At 38.9% G+C, this 17,281-nt stretch overlaps 1 protein-coding gene and 12 non-coding genes across 13 annotated transcripts in view; all 13 read left to right on the top strand.

Annotated features, from left to right (window-relative positions):
• The window catches only part of LOC119912145 (follistatin-related protein 1-like), a 31,185-nt gene that overhangs the window by 12,785 nt on the left and 1,119 nt on the right, over positions 1-17,281 (top strand). Inside the window, exons 3-9 of the mRNA XM_038731173.1 lie at positions 12,803-12,892; positions 13,684-13,813; positions 14,552-14,581; positions 14,724-14,854; positions 15,102-15,220; positions 16,724-16,836; positions 17,159-17,269. Of these exons, the coding sequence (XP_038587101.1) occupies positions 12,803-12,892; positions 13,684-13,813; positions 14,552-14,581; positions 14,724-14,854; positions 15,102-15,220; positions 16,724-16,836; positions 17,159-17,269 (724 nt within the window). The remainder of the gene's footprint in view (positions 1-12,802; positions 12,893-13,683; positions 13,814-14,551; positions 14,582-14,723; positions 14,855-15,101; positions 15,221-16,723; positions 16,837-17,158; positions 17,270-17,281) is intronic.
• On the top strand, positions 620-730 carry trnal-caa. The gene is made up of 2 exons: positions 620-657; positions 685-730. It is a non-coding gene; the product is annotated as a tRNA-Leu (tRNA).
• trnal-caa lies at positions 1,644-1,754 on the top strand. Its single transcript has 2 exons — positions 1,644-1,681; positions 1,709-1,754. It is a non-coding gene; the product is annotated as a tRNA-Leu (tRNA).
• On the top strand, positions 2,668-2,778 carry trnal-caa. The gene is made up of 2 exons: positions 2,668-2,705; positions 2,733-2,778. It is a non-coding gene; the product is annotated as a tRNA-Leu (tRNA).
• On the top strand, positions 3,337-3,447 carry trnal-caa. The gene is made up of 2 exons: positions 3,337-3,374; positions 3,402-3,447. It is a non-coding gene; the product is annotated as a tRNA-Leu (tRNA).
• On the top strand, positions 4,365-4,475 carry trnal-caa. The gene is made up of 2 exons: positions 4,365-4,402; positions 4,430-4,475. It is a non-coding gene; the product is annotated as a tRNA-Leu (tRNA).
• trnal-caa lies at positions 5,067-5,177 on the top strand. The gene is made up of 2 exons: positions 5,067-5,104; positions 5,132-5,177. It is a non-coding gene; the product is annotated as a tRNA-Leu (tRNA).
• Positions 5,771-5,881, top strand: trnal-caa. The gene is made up of 2 exons: positions 5,771-5,808; positions 5,836-5,881. It is a non-coding gene; the product is annotated as a tRNA-Leu (tRNA).
• On the top strand, positions 6,797-6,907 carry trnal-caa. The gene is made up of 2 exons: positions 6,797-6,834; positions 6,862-6,907. It is a non-coding gene; the product is annotated as a tRNA-Leu (tRNA).
• Positions 8,468-8,577, top strand: trnal-caa. The gene is made up of 2 exons: positions 8,468-8,505; positions 8,532-8,577. It is a non-coding gene; the product is annotated as a tRNA-Leu (tRNA).
• trnal-caa lies at positions 9,134-9,244 on the top strand. The gene is made up of 2 exons: positions 9,134-9,171; positions 9,199-9,244. It is a non-coding gene; the product is annotated as a tRNA-Leu (tRNA).
• On the top strand, positions 10,159-10,268 carry trnal-caa. Its single transcript has 2 exons — positions 10,159-10,196; positions 10,223-10,268. It is a non-coding gene; the product is annotated as a tRNA-Leu (tRNA).
• Positions 10,826-10,936, top strand: trnal-caa. The gene is made up of 2 exons: positions 10,826-10,863; positions 10,891-10,936. It is a non-coding gene; the product is annotated as a tRNA-Leu (tRNA).

Genomic DNA, 17,281 nt, shown 5'->3' with positions numbered 1-17,281 from the left:
CGTAGTTGTCAGGATGGTCTCCAAATGGAGGCGTGGGTTCAAATCCCACTCCTGACACAGTTTTGAACTGTGATTGTCAGCATAACAACAAGTTTAACTCTTTTTTTTCTTTTGGAAGCAATTTAAAGCAGCAGAGTTGGTGCAAAATCATTTTATGCAGCAGGGGAAATTCTTACCAATAGTTAGTAAACACATAATGGAGAGAGAGAAACTTGATGTGGAGCCAGATTCATAAAGGTGGTTTTACGATAAAGTGGGTCAAATTAGTGTTACGTATTCTTTTTTCTCCTCCGTAGTTGTCAGGATGGTCTCCAAATGGAGGCGTGGGTTCAAATCCCACTCCTGACACAGTTTTGAACTGTGATTGTCGGCATAACAACAAGTTTAACTCTTTTTTCTTCTTTTGGACGCAATTTAAAGCAGCAGAGTTGGTATACAGAGTATTTTGAATCCGCCAACACTGGTTGCAAAATCATTTTATGCAGCAAGGGGAAATTCTTACCAATAGTTAGTAAACACACAGAGAGAGACACTTGATGTGGAGCCAAATTCATAAAGGTGGTTTTACGACAAGATAGGTCAAATTAGTGTTACGTATTCTTTTGACACCTCTGTAGTTGTCAGGATGGCCGAGTGGTCTAAGGCGCCAGACTCAAGGATCAACTCCTTCCTGATCAAAGGGAATTCTGGTCTCCAAATGGAGGCGTGGGTTCAAATCCCACTCCTGACACAGTTTTGAACTGTGATTGTCGGCATAACAACAAGTTTAACTCTTTTTTCTCTTTTGGACGCAATTTAAAGCAGCAGAGTTGGTATACAGAGTATTTTGAATCCGCCAACACTGGTGCAAAATCATTTTATGCAGCAAGGGGAAATTCTTACCAATAGTTAGTAAACACACAGAGAGAGACACTTGATGTGGAGCCAAATTCATAAACGTGGTTTTACGATAAAATGGGTCAAATTAGTGTTACGTATTCTTTTTGTCTCCTCCGTAGTTGTCAGGATGGTCTCCAAATGGAGGCGTGGGTTCAAATCCCACTCCTGACACAGTTTTGAACTGTGATTGTCGGCATAACAACAAGTTTAACTCTTTTTTTTCTTTTGGACGCAATTTAAAGCAGCAGAGTTGGTATACAGAGTATTTTGAATCCGCCAACACTGGTGCAAAATCATTTTATGCAGCAAGGGGAAATTCTTACCAATAGTTAGTAAACACATAATGGAGAGAGAGAACTTGATGTGGAGCCAATTCATAAAGGTGGTTTTACGATAAAGTGGGTCAAATTAGTGTTACGTATTCTTTTTGTCTCCTCCGTAGTTGTCAGGATGGTCTCCAAATGGAGGCGTGGGTTCAAATCCCACTCCTGACACAGTTTTGAACTGTGATTGTCGGCATAACAACAAGTTTAACTCTTTTTTTTCTTTTGGAAGCAATTTAAAGCAGCAGAGTTGGTATACAGAGTATTTTGAATCCGCCAACACTGGTTGCAAAATCATTTTATGCAGCAAGGGGAAATTCTTACCAATAGTTAGTAAACACACAGAGAGAGACACTTGATGTGGAGCCAAATTCATAAAGGTGGTTTTACGACAAGATAGGTCAAATTAGTGTTACGTATTCTTTTGACACCTCTGTAGTTGTCAGGATGGCCGAGTGGTCTAAGGCGCCAGACTCAAGGATCAACTCCTTCCTGATCAAAGGGAATTCTGGTCTCCAAATGGAGGCGTGGGTTCAAATCCCACTCCTGACACAGTTTTGAACTGTGATTGTCGGCATAACAACAAGTTTAACTCTTTTTTTTCTTTTGGACGCAATTTAAAGCAGCAGAGTTGGTATACAGAGTATTTTGAATCCGCCAACACTGGTGCAAAATCATTTTATGCAGCAAGGGGAAATTCTTACCAATAGTTAGTAAACACACAGAGAGACACTTGATGTGGAGCCAAATTCATAAACGTGGTTTTACGATAAAATGGGTCAAATTAGTGTTACGTATTCTTTTTGTCTCCTCCGTAGTTGTCAGGATGGTCTCCAAATGGAGGCGTGGGTTCAAATCCCACTCCTGACACAGTTTTGAACTGTGATTGTCGGCATAACAACAAGTTTAACTCTTTTTTTTCTTTTGGACGCAATTTAAAGCAGCAGAGTTGGTATACAGAGTATTTTGAATCCGCCAACACTGGTGCAAAATCATTTTATGCAGCAAGGGGAAATTCTTACCAATAGTTAGTAAACACATAATGGAGAGAGAGAAACTTGATGTGGAGCCAAATTCATAAAGGTGGTTTTACGATAAAGTGGGTCAAATTAGTGTTACGTATTCTTTTTGTCTCCTCCGTAGTTGTCAGGATGGTCTCCAAATGGAGGCGTGGGTTCAAATCCCACTCCTGACACAGTTTTGAACTGTGATTGTCGGCATAACAACAAGTTTAACTCTTTTTTTTCTTTTGGAAGCAATTTAAAGCAGCAGAGTTGGTATACAGAGTATTTTGAATCCGCCAACACTGGTTGCAAAATCATTTTATGCAGCAAGGGGAAATTCTTACCAATAGTTAGTAAACACACAGAGAGAGACACTTGATGTGGAGCCAAATTCATAAAGGTGGTTTTACGACAAGATAGGTCAAATTAGTGTTACGTATTCTTTTGACACCTCTGTAGTTGTCAGGATGGCCGAGTGGTCTAAGGCGCCAGACTCAAGGATCAACTCCTTCCTGATCAAAGGGAATTCTGGTCTCCAAATGGAGGCGTGGGTTCAAATCCCACTCCTGACACAGTTTTGAACTGTGATTGTCGGCATAACAACAAGTTTAACTCTTTTTTTTCTTTTGGACGCAATTTAAAGCAGCAGAGTTGGTATACAGAGTATTTTGAATCCGCCAACACTGGTGCAAAATCATTTTATGCAGCAAGGGGAAATTCTTACCAATAGTTAGTAAACACACAGAGAGAGACACTTGATGTGGAGCCAAATTCATAAAGGTGGTTTTATGATAAAATGGGTCAAATTAGTGTTACGTATTCTTTTTGTCTCCTCCGTAGTTGTCAGGATGGTCTCCAAATGGAGGCGTGGGTTCAAATCCCACTCCTGACACAGTTTTGAACTGTGATTGTCGGCATAACAACAAGTTTAACTCTTTTTTTTCTTTTGGAAGCAATTTAAAGCAGCAGAGTTGGTGCAAAATCATTTTATGCAGCAAGGGGAAATTCTTACCAATAGTTAGTAAACACACAGAGAGAGACACTTGATGTGGAGCCAAATTCATAAAGGTGGTTTTACGACAAGATAGGTCAAATTAGTGTTACGTATTCTTTTTGACACCTCTGTAGTTGTCAGGATGGCCGAGTGGTCTAAGGCGCCAGACTCAAGGATCAACTCCTTCCTGATCAAAGGGAATTCTGGTCTCCAAATGGAGGCGTGGGTTCAAATCCCACTCCTGACACAGTTTGAACTGTGATTGTCGGCATAACAACAAGTTTAACTCTTTTTTTCTTCTTTTGGACGCAATTTAAAGCAGCAGAGTTGGTATACAGAGTATTTTGAATCCGCCAACACTGGTGCAAAATCATTTTATGCAGCAAGGGGAAATTCTTACCAATAGTTAGTAAACACACAGAGAGAGACACTTGATGTGGAGCCAAATTCATAAACGTGGTTTTACGATAAAATGGGTCAAATTAGTGTTACGTATTCTTTTTGTCTCCTCCGTAGTTGTCAGGATGGTCTCCAAATGGAGGCGTGGGTTCAAATCCCACTCCTGACACAGTTTTGAACTGTGATTGTCGGCATAACAACAAGTTTAACTCTTTTTTTTCTTTTGGACGCAATTTAAAGCAGCAGAGTTGGTATACAGAGTATTTTGAATCCGCCAACACTGGTGCAAAATCATTTTATGCAGCAAGGGGAAATTCTTACCAATAGTTAGTAAACACATAATGGAGAGAGAGAAACTTGATGTGGAGCCAATTCATAAAGGTGGTTTTACGATAAAGTGGGTCAAATTAGTGTTACGTATTCTTTTTTCTCCTCCGTAGTTGTCAGGATGGTCTCCAAATGGAGGCGTGGGTTCAAATCCCACTCCTGACACAGTTTTGAACTGTGATTGTCGGCATAACAACAAGTTTAACTCTTTTTTTCTTCTTTTGGACGCAATTTAAAGCAGCAGAGTTGGTATACAGAGTATTTTGAATCCGCCAACACTGGTTGCAAAATCATTTTATGCAGCAAGGGGAAATTCTTACCAATAGTTAGTAAACACACAGAGAGAGACACTTGATGTGGAGCCAAATTCATAAAGGTGGTTTTACGACAAGATAGGTCAAATTAGTGTTACGTATTCTTTTTGACACCTCTGTAGTTGTCAGGATGGCCGAGTGGTCTAAGGCGCCAGACTCAAGGATCAACTCCTTCCTGATCAAAGGGAATTCTGGTCTCCAAATGGAGGCGTGGGTTCAAATCCCACTCCTGACACAGTTTTGAACTGTGATTGTCGGCATAACAACAAGTTTAACTCTTTTTTTTCTCTTTTGGACGCAATTTAAAGCAGCAGAGTTGGTATACAGAGTATTTTGAATCCGCCAACACTGGTGCAAAATCATTTTATGCAGCAAGGGGAAATTCTTACCAATAGTTAGTAAAACACAGAGAGAGACACTTGATGTGGAGCCAAATTCATAAACGTGGTTTTACGATAAAATGGGTCAAATTAGTGTTACGTATTCTTTTTGTCTCCTCCGTAGTTGTCAGGATGGTCTCCAAATGGAGGCGTGGGTTCAAATCCCACTCCTGACACAGTTTTGAACTGTGATTGTCGGCATAACAACAAGTTTAACTCTTTTTTTTCTTTTGGAAGCAATTTAAAGCAGCAGAGTTGGTATACAGAGTATTTTGAATCCGCCAACACTGGTTGCAAAATCATTTTATGCAGCAAGGGGAAATTCTTACCAATAGTTAGTAAACACACAGAGAGAGACACTTGATGTGGAGCCAAATTCATAAAGGTGGTTTTACGACAAGATAGGTCAAATTAGTGTTACGTATTCTTTTGACACCTCTGTAGTTGTCAGGATGGCCGAGTGGTCTAAGGCGCCAGACTCAAGGATCAACTCCTTCCTGATCAAAGGGAATTCTGGTCTCCAAATGGAGGCGTGGGTTCAAATCCCACTCCTGACACAGTTTTGAACTGTGATTGTCGGCATAACAACAAGTTTAACTCTTTTTTTTCTCTTTTGGACGCAATTTAAAGCAGCAGAGTTGGTATACAGAGTATTTTGAATCCGCCAACACTGGTGCAAAATCATTTTATGCAGCAAGGGGAAATTCTTACCAATAGTTAGTAAACACATAAGAGAGAGAAACTTGATGTGGAGCCAAATTCATAAAGGTGGTTTTACGATAAAGTGGGTCAAATTAGTGTTACGTATTCTTTTTGTCTCCTCCGTAGTTGTCAGGATGGTCTCCAAATGGAGGCGTGGGTTCAAATCCCACTCCTGACACAGTTTTGAACTGTGATTGTCGGCATAACAACAAGTTTAACTCTTTTTTTTCTTTTGGAAGCAATTTAAAGCAGCAGAGTTGGTATACAGAGTATTTTGAATCCGCCAACACTGGTTGCAAAATCATTTTATGCAGCAAGGGGAAATTCTTACCAATAGTTAGTAAACACACAGAGAGAGACACTTGATGTGGAGCCAAATTCATAAAGGTGGTTTTACGACAAGATAGGTCAAATTAGTGTTACGTATTCTTTTGACACCTCTGTAGTTGTCAGGATGGCCGAGTGGTCTAAGGCGCCAGACTCAAGGATCAACTCCTTCCTGATCAAAGGGAATTCTGGTCTCCAAATGGAGGCGTGGGTTCAAATCCCACTCCTGACACAGTTTTGAACTGTGATTGTCGGCATAACAACAAGTTTAACTCTTTTTTTTCTCTTTTGGACGCAATTTAAAGCAGCAGAGTTGGTATACAGAGTATTTTGAATCCGCCAACACTGGTGCAAAATCATTTTATGCAGCAAGGGGAAATTCTTACCAATAGTTAGTAAACACACAGAGAGAGACACTTGATGTGGAGCCAAATTCATAAACGTGGTTTTACGATAAAATGGGTCAAATTAGTGTTACGTATTCTTTTTGTCTCCTCCGTAGTTGTCAGGATGGTCTCCAAATGGAGGCGTGGGTTCAAATCCCACTCCTGACACAGTTTTGAACTGTGATTGTCGGCATAACAACAAGTTTAACTCTTTTTTTTCTTTTGGACGCAATTTAAAGCAGCAGAGTTGGTATACAGAGTATTTTGAATCCGCCAACACTGGTGCAAAATCATTTTATGCAGCAAGGGGAAATTCTTACCAATAGTTAGTAAACACATAATGGAGAGAGAAACTTGATGTGGAGCCAATTCATAAAGGTGGTTTTACGATAAAGTGGGTCAAATTAGTGTTACGTATTCTTTTTGTCTCCTCCGTAGTTGTCAGGATGGTCTCCAAATGGAGGCGTGGGTTCAAATCCCACTCCTGACACAGTTTTGAACTGTGATTGTCGGCATAACAACAAGTTTAACTCTTTTTTTTCTTTTGGAAGCAATTTAAAGCAGCAGAGTTGGTATACAGAGTATTTTGAATCCGCCAACACTGGTTGCAAAATCATTTTATGCAGCAAGGGGAAATTCTTACCAATAGTTAGTAAACACACAGAGAGAGACACTTGATGTGGAGCCAAATTCATAAAGGTGGTTTTACGACAAGATAGGTCAAATTAGTGTTACGTATTCTTTTTGACACCTCTGTAGTTGTCAGGATGGCCGAGTGGTCTAAGGCGCCAGACTCAAGGATCAACTCCTTCCTGATCAAAGGGAATTCTGGTCTCCAAATGGAGGCGTGGGTTCAAATCCCACTCCTGACACAGTTTTGAACTGTGATTGTCGGCATAACAACAAGTTTAACTCTTTTTTTTTCTTTTGGACGCAATTTAAAGCAGCAGAGTTGGTATACAGAGTATTTTGAATCCGCCAACACTGGTGCAAAATCATTTTATGCAGCAAGGGGAAATTCTTACCAATAGTTAGTAAACACACAGAGAGAGACACTTGATGTGGAGCCAAATTCATAAACGTGGTTTTACGATAAAATGGGTCAAATTAGTGTTACGTATTCTTTTTGTCTCCTCCGTAGTTGTCAGGATGGTCTCCAAATGGAGGCGTGGGTTCAAATCCCACTCCTGACACAGTTTTGAACTGTGATTGTCGGCATAACAACAAGTTTAACTCTTTTTTTTCTTTTGGACGCAATTTAAAGCAGCAGAGTTGGTATACAGAGTATTTTGAATCCGCCAACACTGGTGCAAAATCATTTTATGCAGCAAGGGGAAATTCTTACCAATAGTTAGTAAACACATAATGGAGAGAGAGAAACTTGATGTGGAGCCAAATTCATAAAGGTGGTTTTACGATAAAGTGGGTCAAATTAGTGTTACGTATTCTTTTTGTCTCCTCCGTAGTTGTCAGGATGGTCTCCAAATGGAGGCGTGGGTTCAAATCCCACTCCTGACACAGTTTTGAACTGTGATTGTCGGCATAACAACAAGGTTAACTCTTTTTTTTCTTTTGGAAGCAATTTAAAGCAGCAGAGTTGATATACAGAGTATTTTGAATCCGCCAACACTGGTGCAAAATCATTTTATGCAGCAAGGGGAAATTCTTACCAATAGTTAGTAAACACACAGAGAGAGACACTTGATGTGGAGCCAAATTCATAAACGTGGTTTTACGATAAAATGGGTCAAATTAGTGTTACGTATTCTTTTTGTCTCCTCCGTAGTTGTCAGGATGGTCTCCAAATGGAGGCGTGGGTTCAAATCCCACTCCTGACACAGTTTTGAACTGTGATTGTCGGCATAACAACAAGTTTAACTCTTTTTTTTCTTTTGGACGCAATTTAAAGCAGCAGAGTTGGTATACAGAGTATTTTGAATCCGCCAACACTGGTGCAAAATCATTTTATGCAGCAAGGGGAAATTCTTACCAATAGTTAGTAAACACATAATGGAGAGAGAGAAACTTGATGTGGAGCCAATTCATAAAGGTGGTTTTACGATAAAGTGGGTCAAATTAGTGTTACGTATTCTTTTTGTCTCCTCCGTAGTTGTCAGGATGGTCTCCAAATGGAGGCGTGGGTTCAAATCCCACTCCTGACACAGTTTTGAACTGTGATTGTCGGCATAACAACAAGTTTAACTCTTTTTTTTCTTTTGGAAGCAATTTAAAGCAGCAGAGTTGGTATACAGAGTATTTTGAATCCGCCAACACTGGTTGCAAAATCATTTTATGCAGCAAGGGGAAATTCTTACCAATAGTTAGTAAACACACAGAGAGAGACACTTGATGTGGAGCCAAATTCATAAAGGTGGTTTTACGACAAGATAGGTCAAATTAGTGTTACGTATTCTTTTGACACCTCTGTAGTTGTCAGGATGGCCGAGTGGTCTAAGGCGCCAGACTCAAGGATCACTCCTTCCTGATCAAAGGGAATTCTGGTCTCCAAATGGAGGCGTGGGTTCAAATCCCACTCCTGACACAGTTTTGAACTGTGATTGTCGGCATAACAACAAGTTTAACTCTTTTTTTTCTTTTGGACGCAATTTAAAGCAGCAGAGTTGGTATACAGAGTATTTTGAATCCGCCAACACTGGTGCAAAATCATTTTATGCAGCAAGGGGAAATTCTTACCAATAGTTAGTAAACACACAGAGAGAGACACTTGATGTGGAGCCAAATTCATAAAGGTGGTTTTACGATAAAATGGGTCAAATTAGTGTTACGTATTCTTTTTGTCTCCTCCGTAGTTGTCAGGATGGTCTCCAAATGGAGGCGTGGGTTCAAATCCCACTCCTGACACAGTTTTGAACTGTGATTGTCGGCATAACAACAAGTTTAACTCTTTTTTTTCTTTTGGAAGCAATTTAAAGCAGCAGAGTTGGTGCAAAATCATTTTATGCAGCAAGGGGAAATTCTTACCAATAGTTAGTAAACACACAGAGAGAGACAATTGATGTGGAGCCAAATTCATAAAGGTGGTTTTACGACAAGATAGGTCAAATTAGTGTTACGTACTTTTTGACACCTCTGTAGTTGTCAGGATGGCCGAGTGGTCTAAGGTGCCAGACTCAAGGATCAACTCCTTCCTGATTAAAGGGAATTCTGGTCTCCAAATGGAGGCGTGGGTTCAAATCCCACTCCTGACACAGTTTTGAACTGTGATTGTCGGCATAACAACAAGTTTAACTCTTTTTTTTCTCTTTTGGAAGCAATTTAAAGCAGCAGAGTTGGTATACAGAGTATTTTGAATCCGCCAACACTGGTGCAAAATCATTTTATGCAGCAAGGGGAAATTCTTACCATTAGTTAGTAAACACACAGAGAGAGACACTTGATGTGGAGCCAAATTCATAAACGTGGTTTTACGATAAATGGGTCAAATTAGTGTTACGTATTCTTTTGTCTCCTCCGTAGTTGTCAGGATGGTCTCCAAATGGAGGCGTGGGTTCAAATCCCACTCCTGACACAGTTTTGAACTGTGATTGTCGGCATAACAACAAGTTTAACTCTTTTTTTTCTTTTGGACGCAATTTAAAGCAGCAGAGTTGGTATACAGAGTATTTTGAATCCGCCAACACTGGTGCAAAATCATTTTATGCAGCAAGGGGAAATTCTTACCAATAGTTAGTAAACACATAATGGAGAGAGAGAAACTTGATGTGGAGCCAATTCATAAAGGTGGTTTTACGATAAAGTGGGTCAAATTAGTGTTACGTATTCTTTTTGTCTCCTCCGTAGTTGTCAGGATGGTCTCCAAATGGAGGCGTGGGTTCAAATCCCACTCCTGACACAGTTTTGAACTGTGATTGTCGGCATAACAACAAGTTTAACTCTTTTTTTTCTTTTGGAAGCAATTTAAAGCAGCAGAGTTGGTATACAGAGTATTTTGAATCCGCCAACACTGGTTGCAAAATCATTTTATGCAGCAAGGGGAAATTCTTACCAATAGTTAGTAAACACACAGAGAGAGACACTTGATGTGGAGCCAAATTCATAAAGGTGGTTTTACGACAAGATAGGTCAAATTAGTGTTACGTATTCTTTTGACACCTCTGTAGTTGTCAGGATGGCCGAGTGGTCTAAGGCGCCAGACTCAAGGATCACTCCTTCCTGATCAAAGGGAATTCTGGTCTCCAAATGGAGGCGTGGGTTCAAATCCCACTCCTGACACAGTTTTGAACTGTGATTGTCGGCATAACAACAAGTTTAACTCTTTTTTTTCTTTTGGACGCAATTTAAAGCAGCAGAGTTGGTATACAGAGTATTTTGAATCCGCCAACACTGGTGCAAAATCATTTTATGCAGCAAGGGGAAATTCTTACCAATAGTTAGTAAACACACAGAGAGAGACACTTGATGTGGAGCCAAATTCATAAAGGTGGTTTTATGATAAAATGGGTCAAATTAGTGTTACGTATTCTTTTTGTCTCCTCCGTAGTTGTCAGGATGGTCTCCAAATGGAGGCGTGGGTTCAAATCCCACTCCTGACACAGTTTTGAACTGTGATTGTCAGCATAACAACAAGTTTAACTCTTTTTTTTCTTTTGGAAGCAATTTAAAGCAGCAGAGTTGGTGCAAAATCATTTTATGCAGCAAGGGGAAATTCTTACCAATAGTTAGTAAACACACAGAGAGAGACACTTGATGTGGAGCCAAATTCATAAAGGTGGTTTTACGACAAGATAGGTCAAATTAGTGTTACGTATTCTTTTGACACCTCTGTAGTTGTCAGGATGGCCGAGTGGTCTAAGGCGCCAGACTCAAGGATCAACTCCTTCCTGATCAAAGGGAATTCTAGTCTCCAAATGGAGGCGTGGGTTCAAATCCCACTCCTGACACAGTTTGAACTGTGATTGTCGGCATAACAACAAGTTTAACTCTTTTTTTCTTCTTTTGGACGCAATTTAAAGCAGCAGAGTTGGTATACAGAGTATTTTGAATCCGCCAACACTGGTGCAAAATCATTTTATGCAGCAAGGGGAAATTCTTACCAATAGTTAGTAAACACACAGAGAGAGACACTTGATGTGGAGCCAAATTCATAAACGTGGTTTTACGATAAAATGGGTCAAATTAGTGTTACGTATTCTTTTTGTCTCCTCCGTAGTTGTCAGGATGGTCTCCAAATGGAGGCGTGGGTTCAAATCCCACTCCTGACACAGTTTTGAACTGTGATTGTCGGCATAACAACAAGTTTAACTCTTTTTTTTCTTTTGGACGCAATTTAAAGCAGCAGAGTTGGTATACAGAGTATTTTGAATCCGCCAACACTGGTGCAAAATCATTTTATGCAGCAAGGGGAAATTCTTACCAATAGTTAGTAAACACATAATGGGAGAGAGAAACTTGATGTGGAGCCAAATTCATAAAGGTGGTTTTACGATAAAGTGGGTCAAATTAGTGTTACGTATTCTTTTTGTCTCCTCCGTAGTTGTCAGGATGGTCTCCAAATGGAGGCGTGGGTTCAAATCCCACTCCTGACACAGTTTTGAACTGTGATTGTCGGCAGAACAACAAGTTTAACTCTTTTTTTTCTTTTGGAAGCAATTTAAAGCAGCAGAGTTGGTGCAAAATCATTTTATGCAGCAAGGGGAAATTCTTACCAATAGTTAGTAAACACACAGAGAGAGACACTTGATGTGGAGCCAAATTCATAAAGGTGGTTTTACGACAAAATGGGTTAAATTAGTGTTACGTATTCTTTTTGTCTCCTCCGTAGTTGTCAGGATGGTCTCCAAATGGAGGCGTGGGTTCAAATCCCACTCCTGACACAGTTTTGAACTGTGATTGTCGGCATAACAGCAAGTTTAACTCTTTTTTTCTTTTGGACGCAATTTAAAGCAGCAGAGTTGGTATACAGAGTATTTTGAATCCGCCAACACTGGTGCAAAATCATTTTATGCAGCAAGGGGAAATTCTTACCAATAGTTAGTAAACACATAATGGAGAGAGAGAAACTTGATGTGGAGCCAGATTCATAAAGGTGGTTTTACGATAAAGTGGGTCAAATTAGTGTTACGTATTCTTTTTGTCTCCTCCGTAGTTGTCAGGATGGTCTCCAAATGGAGGCGTGGGTTCAAATCCCACTCCTGACACAGTTTTGAACTGTGATTGTCGGCATAACAACAAGTTTAACTCTTTTTTTCTTCTTTTGGACGCAATTTAAAGCAGCAGAGTTGGTATACAGAGTATTTTGAATCCGCCAACACTGGTGCAAAATCATTTTATGCAGCAAGGGGAAATTCTTACCAATAGTTAGTAAACACACACAGAGAGAAACTCAGATGGCCGAGTGGTCTAAGGCGCCAGACTCAAGGATCAACTCCTTCCTGATCAAAGGGAATTCTCGTCTCCAAATGGAGGCGTGGGTTCAAATCCCACTCCTGACACAGTTTTGAACTGCAAAGTAAATCTGTGTAAAAAAAGTTCTAAGTAAATTAATTTGGTGAGTAAAATGTCTACAGCTGACAGGAATGATGACCAAAGAAAGAAACCCTCAAAATGAGCTGTACCGCTGTCCAGCTGCCTCACTAATAAAAAGCGTGTGTGTTGAGAGAGTCTTTTGTCATTCAAAACGGCATGTGTCTCCCCCAGTGGGAGGTCTTAGGTCACCATCTGGAGTCTGAAACACACACACACACACTTCTCATTTCTTTTCATGGTTTACCTTATAAATCAGGAATATTTCTCTCTCTGTGCTTTAGGATCAGTCAGTGTGTGACAGGACTTTCTGCGGCGCAGGTCGAGAGTGTGTATCGAGCGACAGAGGAGAGCCGGTCTGTCGCTGTTTACAGGTAAAGCTACTGAATACCTCGTCGTTACACTTGTTCAAACCGACCGGCCTGAACATGTAGCTCAAAGCAGCGCTGTGTAGAGCTGCTAGCTGTAGACTTGTTACTAAAGTATTTAAAGTGGAAACATTCACACAAATAATATTGTTAAACCCTATTTGCATTTTACTGTTTGTAGTAAAACAATACCTGATTTGACTTTGTATCTTTACTGAAGATACTTAAGGTCTTATATATTGGATTTATTTACACTGACTGACCAGAAAAGAAAAAAATGTATGAAAAGGAGTGAGGAAGAGCAAAAACTAATAGAAAGAATAGATTAAGAAATAATGAAGGGACAAAAGGAGGGCAGAAATAAAGACAACAGTGAGAAATTACCACTCCTTATAACTGTATACCTAAAGTCTCATTACCTGTTCCTCTTTATTGATCTGTCATCTGTCTCTCTCTCTAAAATTCAAATGAAATTTGTATAAACATTTATTAGCCTATGTTGCAATGGCAAAAGTACACAGTGTAACACAGTATAATAAAAACACTGATTACCTTGATGATACATAAATAGTCAATAGTAACTGAAAACACATATAATTTATGCATTTGCTCACACATACTGAATTATTACATCCACAAACACATACATTGTTCATCAATAAATTATGTTTTGACCGATCACTAGGCCCTGCAGTGGACATCAGACTGTGCTCTCATAAATCTAGTTTCACACCTTAAGTTTTGTTGTGTAGGCCATTTTTTGGGAAACCTCTGATGATCCCCTCTTTTCTCTGCAGCGGTGTAACATGACAGAGCACTGGGTGTGTGGCAGTAACGGCAGATCCTATATAAACCACTGTGAGCTGCACAGAGACGCCTGCATCACTCAGACCAAGATACATGCAGAGCACAAAGGACACTGTCCGGGTCAGTGCACACGCGACCTTGATCTGGCTTATCTGTGTTAGAGTTAGAAATATTATGCCATAGAAATGTCATTTTACTGCACTCTTGGCCTTAGAAAGAAAGCTTACTAGACAGTTTCAATAAGAGTGCTACCTTTGTAGTGAAAGCTAGTTTGTGAGATAGCCTTGGCTTAAACTTACAAAAACTAAGTTTAGTTAGTTATTTCCCCCCAGGTTTTTTGTAATTGGAAAAATATAAACTTTGATGAACTGACATTTTGGTTAGTCAGTTTATTATTCCACATAATTAAAAAGGCAGCAGCTAAATCAATTTTTAAAAAGTTTGCTAGCTTAGCAGATAGCTCCTATCTCATTTTTTGACTAGTGAATTTCATGTGATTTTTCTGGTTGTGATTCTTTAAATCACATACTTAAATGAATTAAATTGTAAATTAATGTATAATATAAATAGGCTATTGATATAACTCAGACTTAGCTAAACACTTGATTCCTATACGTAAAGCTATGTAAAATATAATAAAGCTAAAGTTTCTGTGTTTTTTTAGGTGTTGTTTGGGTAGAATGAGGGGAAGAATCTTTGTATCTGTTTTAAAGTTTGCCATCCAACCTAAAAAAACTTCCAACCTTTTGTTCTCAACTTCACTTCTGTAGTTACTGCTCTCTGCCTTTGAAGTACAAACAGCTAAAGTTGTGTACAGTCTGTGATTTGAGACAGTGGTCTGTGTGTTTCTATTTGCAGAGAAGCCAACAAAGACAGACGTGAGCCCCAGTAAGTCTGCAGCATTATTACAGACATGTTTTGTTGATTAATCCTTTCCTGTTAATAATTTGTATTAACACTCATGAGTTTAAGGACTGTAGCCTTCCTTTGCCATTTTATTTGCATTAACCATCTTATTTTAAATGTGTAGTCGTGTGTTTCCTGTCTGATCGTGACTGGCTCAGAGAACGAGTGATCCAGTGGATTCAAGAGGAGGTAGAATCGGACAACCTGGCCTCAAATGTGTCCTCAGCCAACGACCTCCTGCAAAAGTATTTCAAAGTCAGAAAACTTTTCACTCCCTCTCACAATCATCAGTTTTTATCCCAGTAGACTAGTTTTACTGACCATGAGCTTAATTTCAAATAACAAAAAATACGAATATATAATAAAAATATTGTTTTTAAGTGTGATATCAGGTGCATATTTTGCATAAAGTAATGAGCCAACAGTACTCCAGCTACTTAAGAATAACTGAAGAAGATATTTAAAATACAACATATTTGACTGAACTATTTGTGTGTTGCAGGCGTATGACAACGGGGATTCTGAGCTCGATTCAAAAGAGTTCCTGAGCTTCCTGAAACATAATGAGACGGCCCTCAACCTCACATACTCTAATACTCTGGAGACTAACTTGCTACTGAGGTATACAATAGTGTGATGTAATAAAATAAACTGTTAATATGTTATGTTATGTTATGAGAATTAGAAAATTTGGAGGGGGGTTAAAGAAGGTCTGTTCAGTGGTGGAAGAAGTACGCAGATCTTTTACGAAGTATATAAAAGCAGTAATACCACTGTGTAAAAATACTCTGCTACAAGTTCAATTCAATTCAATTCAATTTTATTTATATAGCGCCCAATTAACAACAACATTTATCTCACAGTGCTTTTCATTAAAGAGCAGGTCTAGACCGTACTCTGTGATGTTATTTACAGAAGCCCAACAATTCCCAAGTCAAGTAAAGTAAAAGACATGCATCTGAATTTTTTTAAAGTGAAAAGTAAAAGTACTCATTATGCAGAAAGGCACCTTTCTGAATAATTATATTGGATTATAATTATTGATGCATTAATGTTTACATCACATTAATGCTGGGTAGCTTGTGATTATCCCTCCCGGGATCAATAAAGTCTCTTAACCCATAATAATACATTTATTTTATTATATTTGTATTATTTTAAATAAATGTAAATAAAATAAATATAGTAAAGTAAAGTGCCTCAAAATACAGTACTTGAGTAAATGTGCTTAGTTACCTTCCACCATTGGGTCTGTTTAACTATCATGGGTAAGACAGTCATGATATATTCGGTTTTAAGCATCACATAATGTACAAAGTATGATTCAAAACTTCATATTGGGATTAGCAACATGCAAAAAGCTTCTCGATGAAAAGACTCCATGTATTTGGAAAAATAAATCTCCATCCTGTTTTTTATTTAATGTAATCCTTTTATACACACCAAAGTTTCTTCTGAAATTGTCCAAAATAAATGAGACTGAGACTGAAACGATAGCCCTATCTTGTTGTGTTTTGCCAAGCGTAAACTCAATGAAACAGGGGATCTGACCCAAAATGCAGACACCAAGACGGAGCAGGTACAGTCCATAACGTTTAATAAAGCTATGGTGAAAAAAATATAAATATTTTAATTTATAAATAAATAATAAATCAGGCAGTCCAAATGCAAAGTATCTCCACAATCCAGAAACCAACAGAAAAGCAGTGATCCAATAGACAAAAAAACAAAATCCATATTGGGAAAAAATCCATGCACAGGAAAAAGCTGGGGCACAGGATGAGTTACAAGGGATAATTTCAATCAACACTGAGAGGAAACAAAGTAAGACAAGACACAACAGGCAGAAAACTACAAAATAACACAGGAGAAAAGAATCAAGGGCAAAGAACAAGAATACAGACACAGGAAATGATTAGACACAGAGCGGATTAATGAAAATAAATACAACATAACAAAACCTAAACATAACACAGCTTTTCTGCCACAGCTGCAAGTAAAGTCTGAACCGCACATTTTGTTTTCAATGTGATTTCCTGAAAAAACGTGCTCATTTTGTAAATGAATCCTTAGTGTCTAAGTAGTTAATTAATGTCGCTCACTCACTCTCTGTCCGTCTCTCAGGTCTCTGTGTGTCGACGCTTTGATCGAGCTGTCGGATGAAAACGCAGACTGGAAGCTGAGTTTAACTGAGTTCATCAACTGCCTGACACCCACCTACCATCCATATGAGAGAAGTAATCACACACACACAAACTCAAACAAGAGTGTCATCGGTATGTATGATTGATCCTGACAAATGACATATTGACTTCTTTTTCCTAGGACCAAATAAAATGTAAACAGACATTAAATATATATACATATATATAAATATATAATCCCGTGCTGAATCTGACAAATACATTTAATTTTACAATAATTTTAATTTTTACACACACATTTTTCAGCACAAAACTCCAAACAAACAATGCTAAATCCTTTCAGACTGTGTTAGCAGTTTTTGCTGTTTTTCTTACATGCCCATTTACTACCTGTATATTATGTGTGTGCATGAAGAGTGTGCTCTGGAGGATGAAGTGTTCGAGGACGGAGCTGAGACTCAGATGGAGTGTAACAAGTGTGTGTGTGCCTGTGGAAACTGGGTCTGCACCGCTCTGACCTGCACCGGTGAGGACTTTA

The sequence above is a fragment of the Micropterus salmoides genome, unplaced genomic scaffold (assembly GCF_014851395.1).
Source record: "Micropterus salmoides isolate LMB-PRFRI ecotype aquatic unplaced genomic scaffold, ASM1485139v1 Ms_hic_scaffold_2, whole genome shotgun sequence".
NCBI lineage: Eukaryota > Metazoa > Chordata > Actinopteri > Centrarchiformes > Centrarchidae > Micropterus > Micropterus salmoides.
The sequence above is the reverse complement of the archived record's forward strand: the minus strand, read 5'-3'. Positions and strand labels throughout refer to the sequence as shown.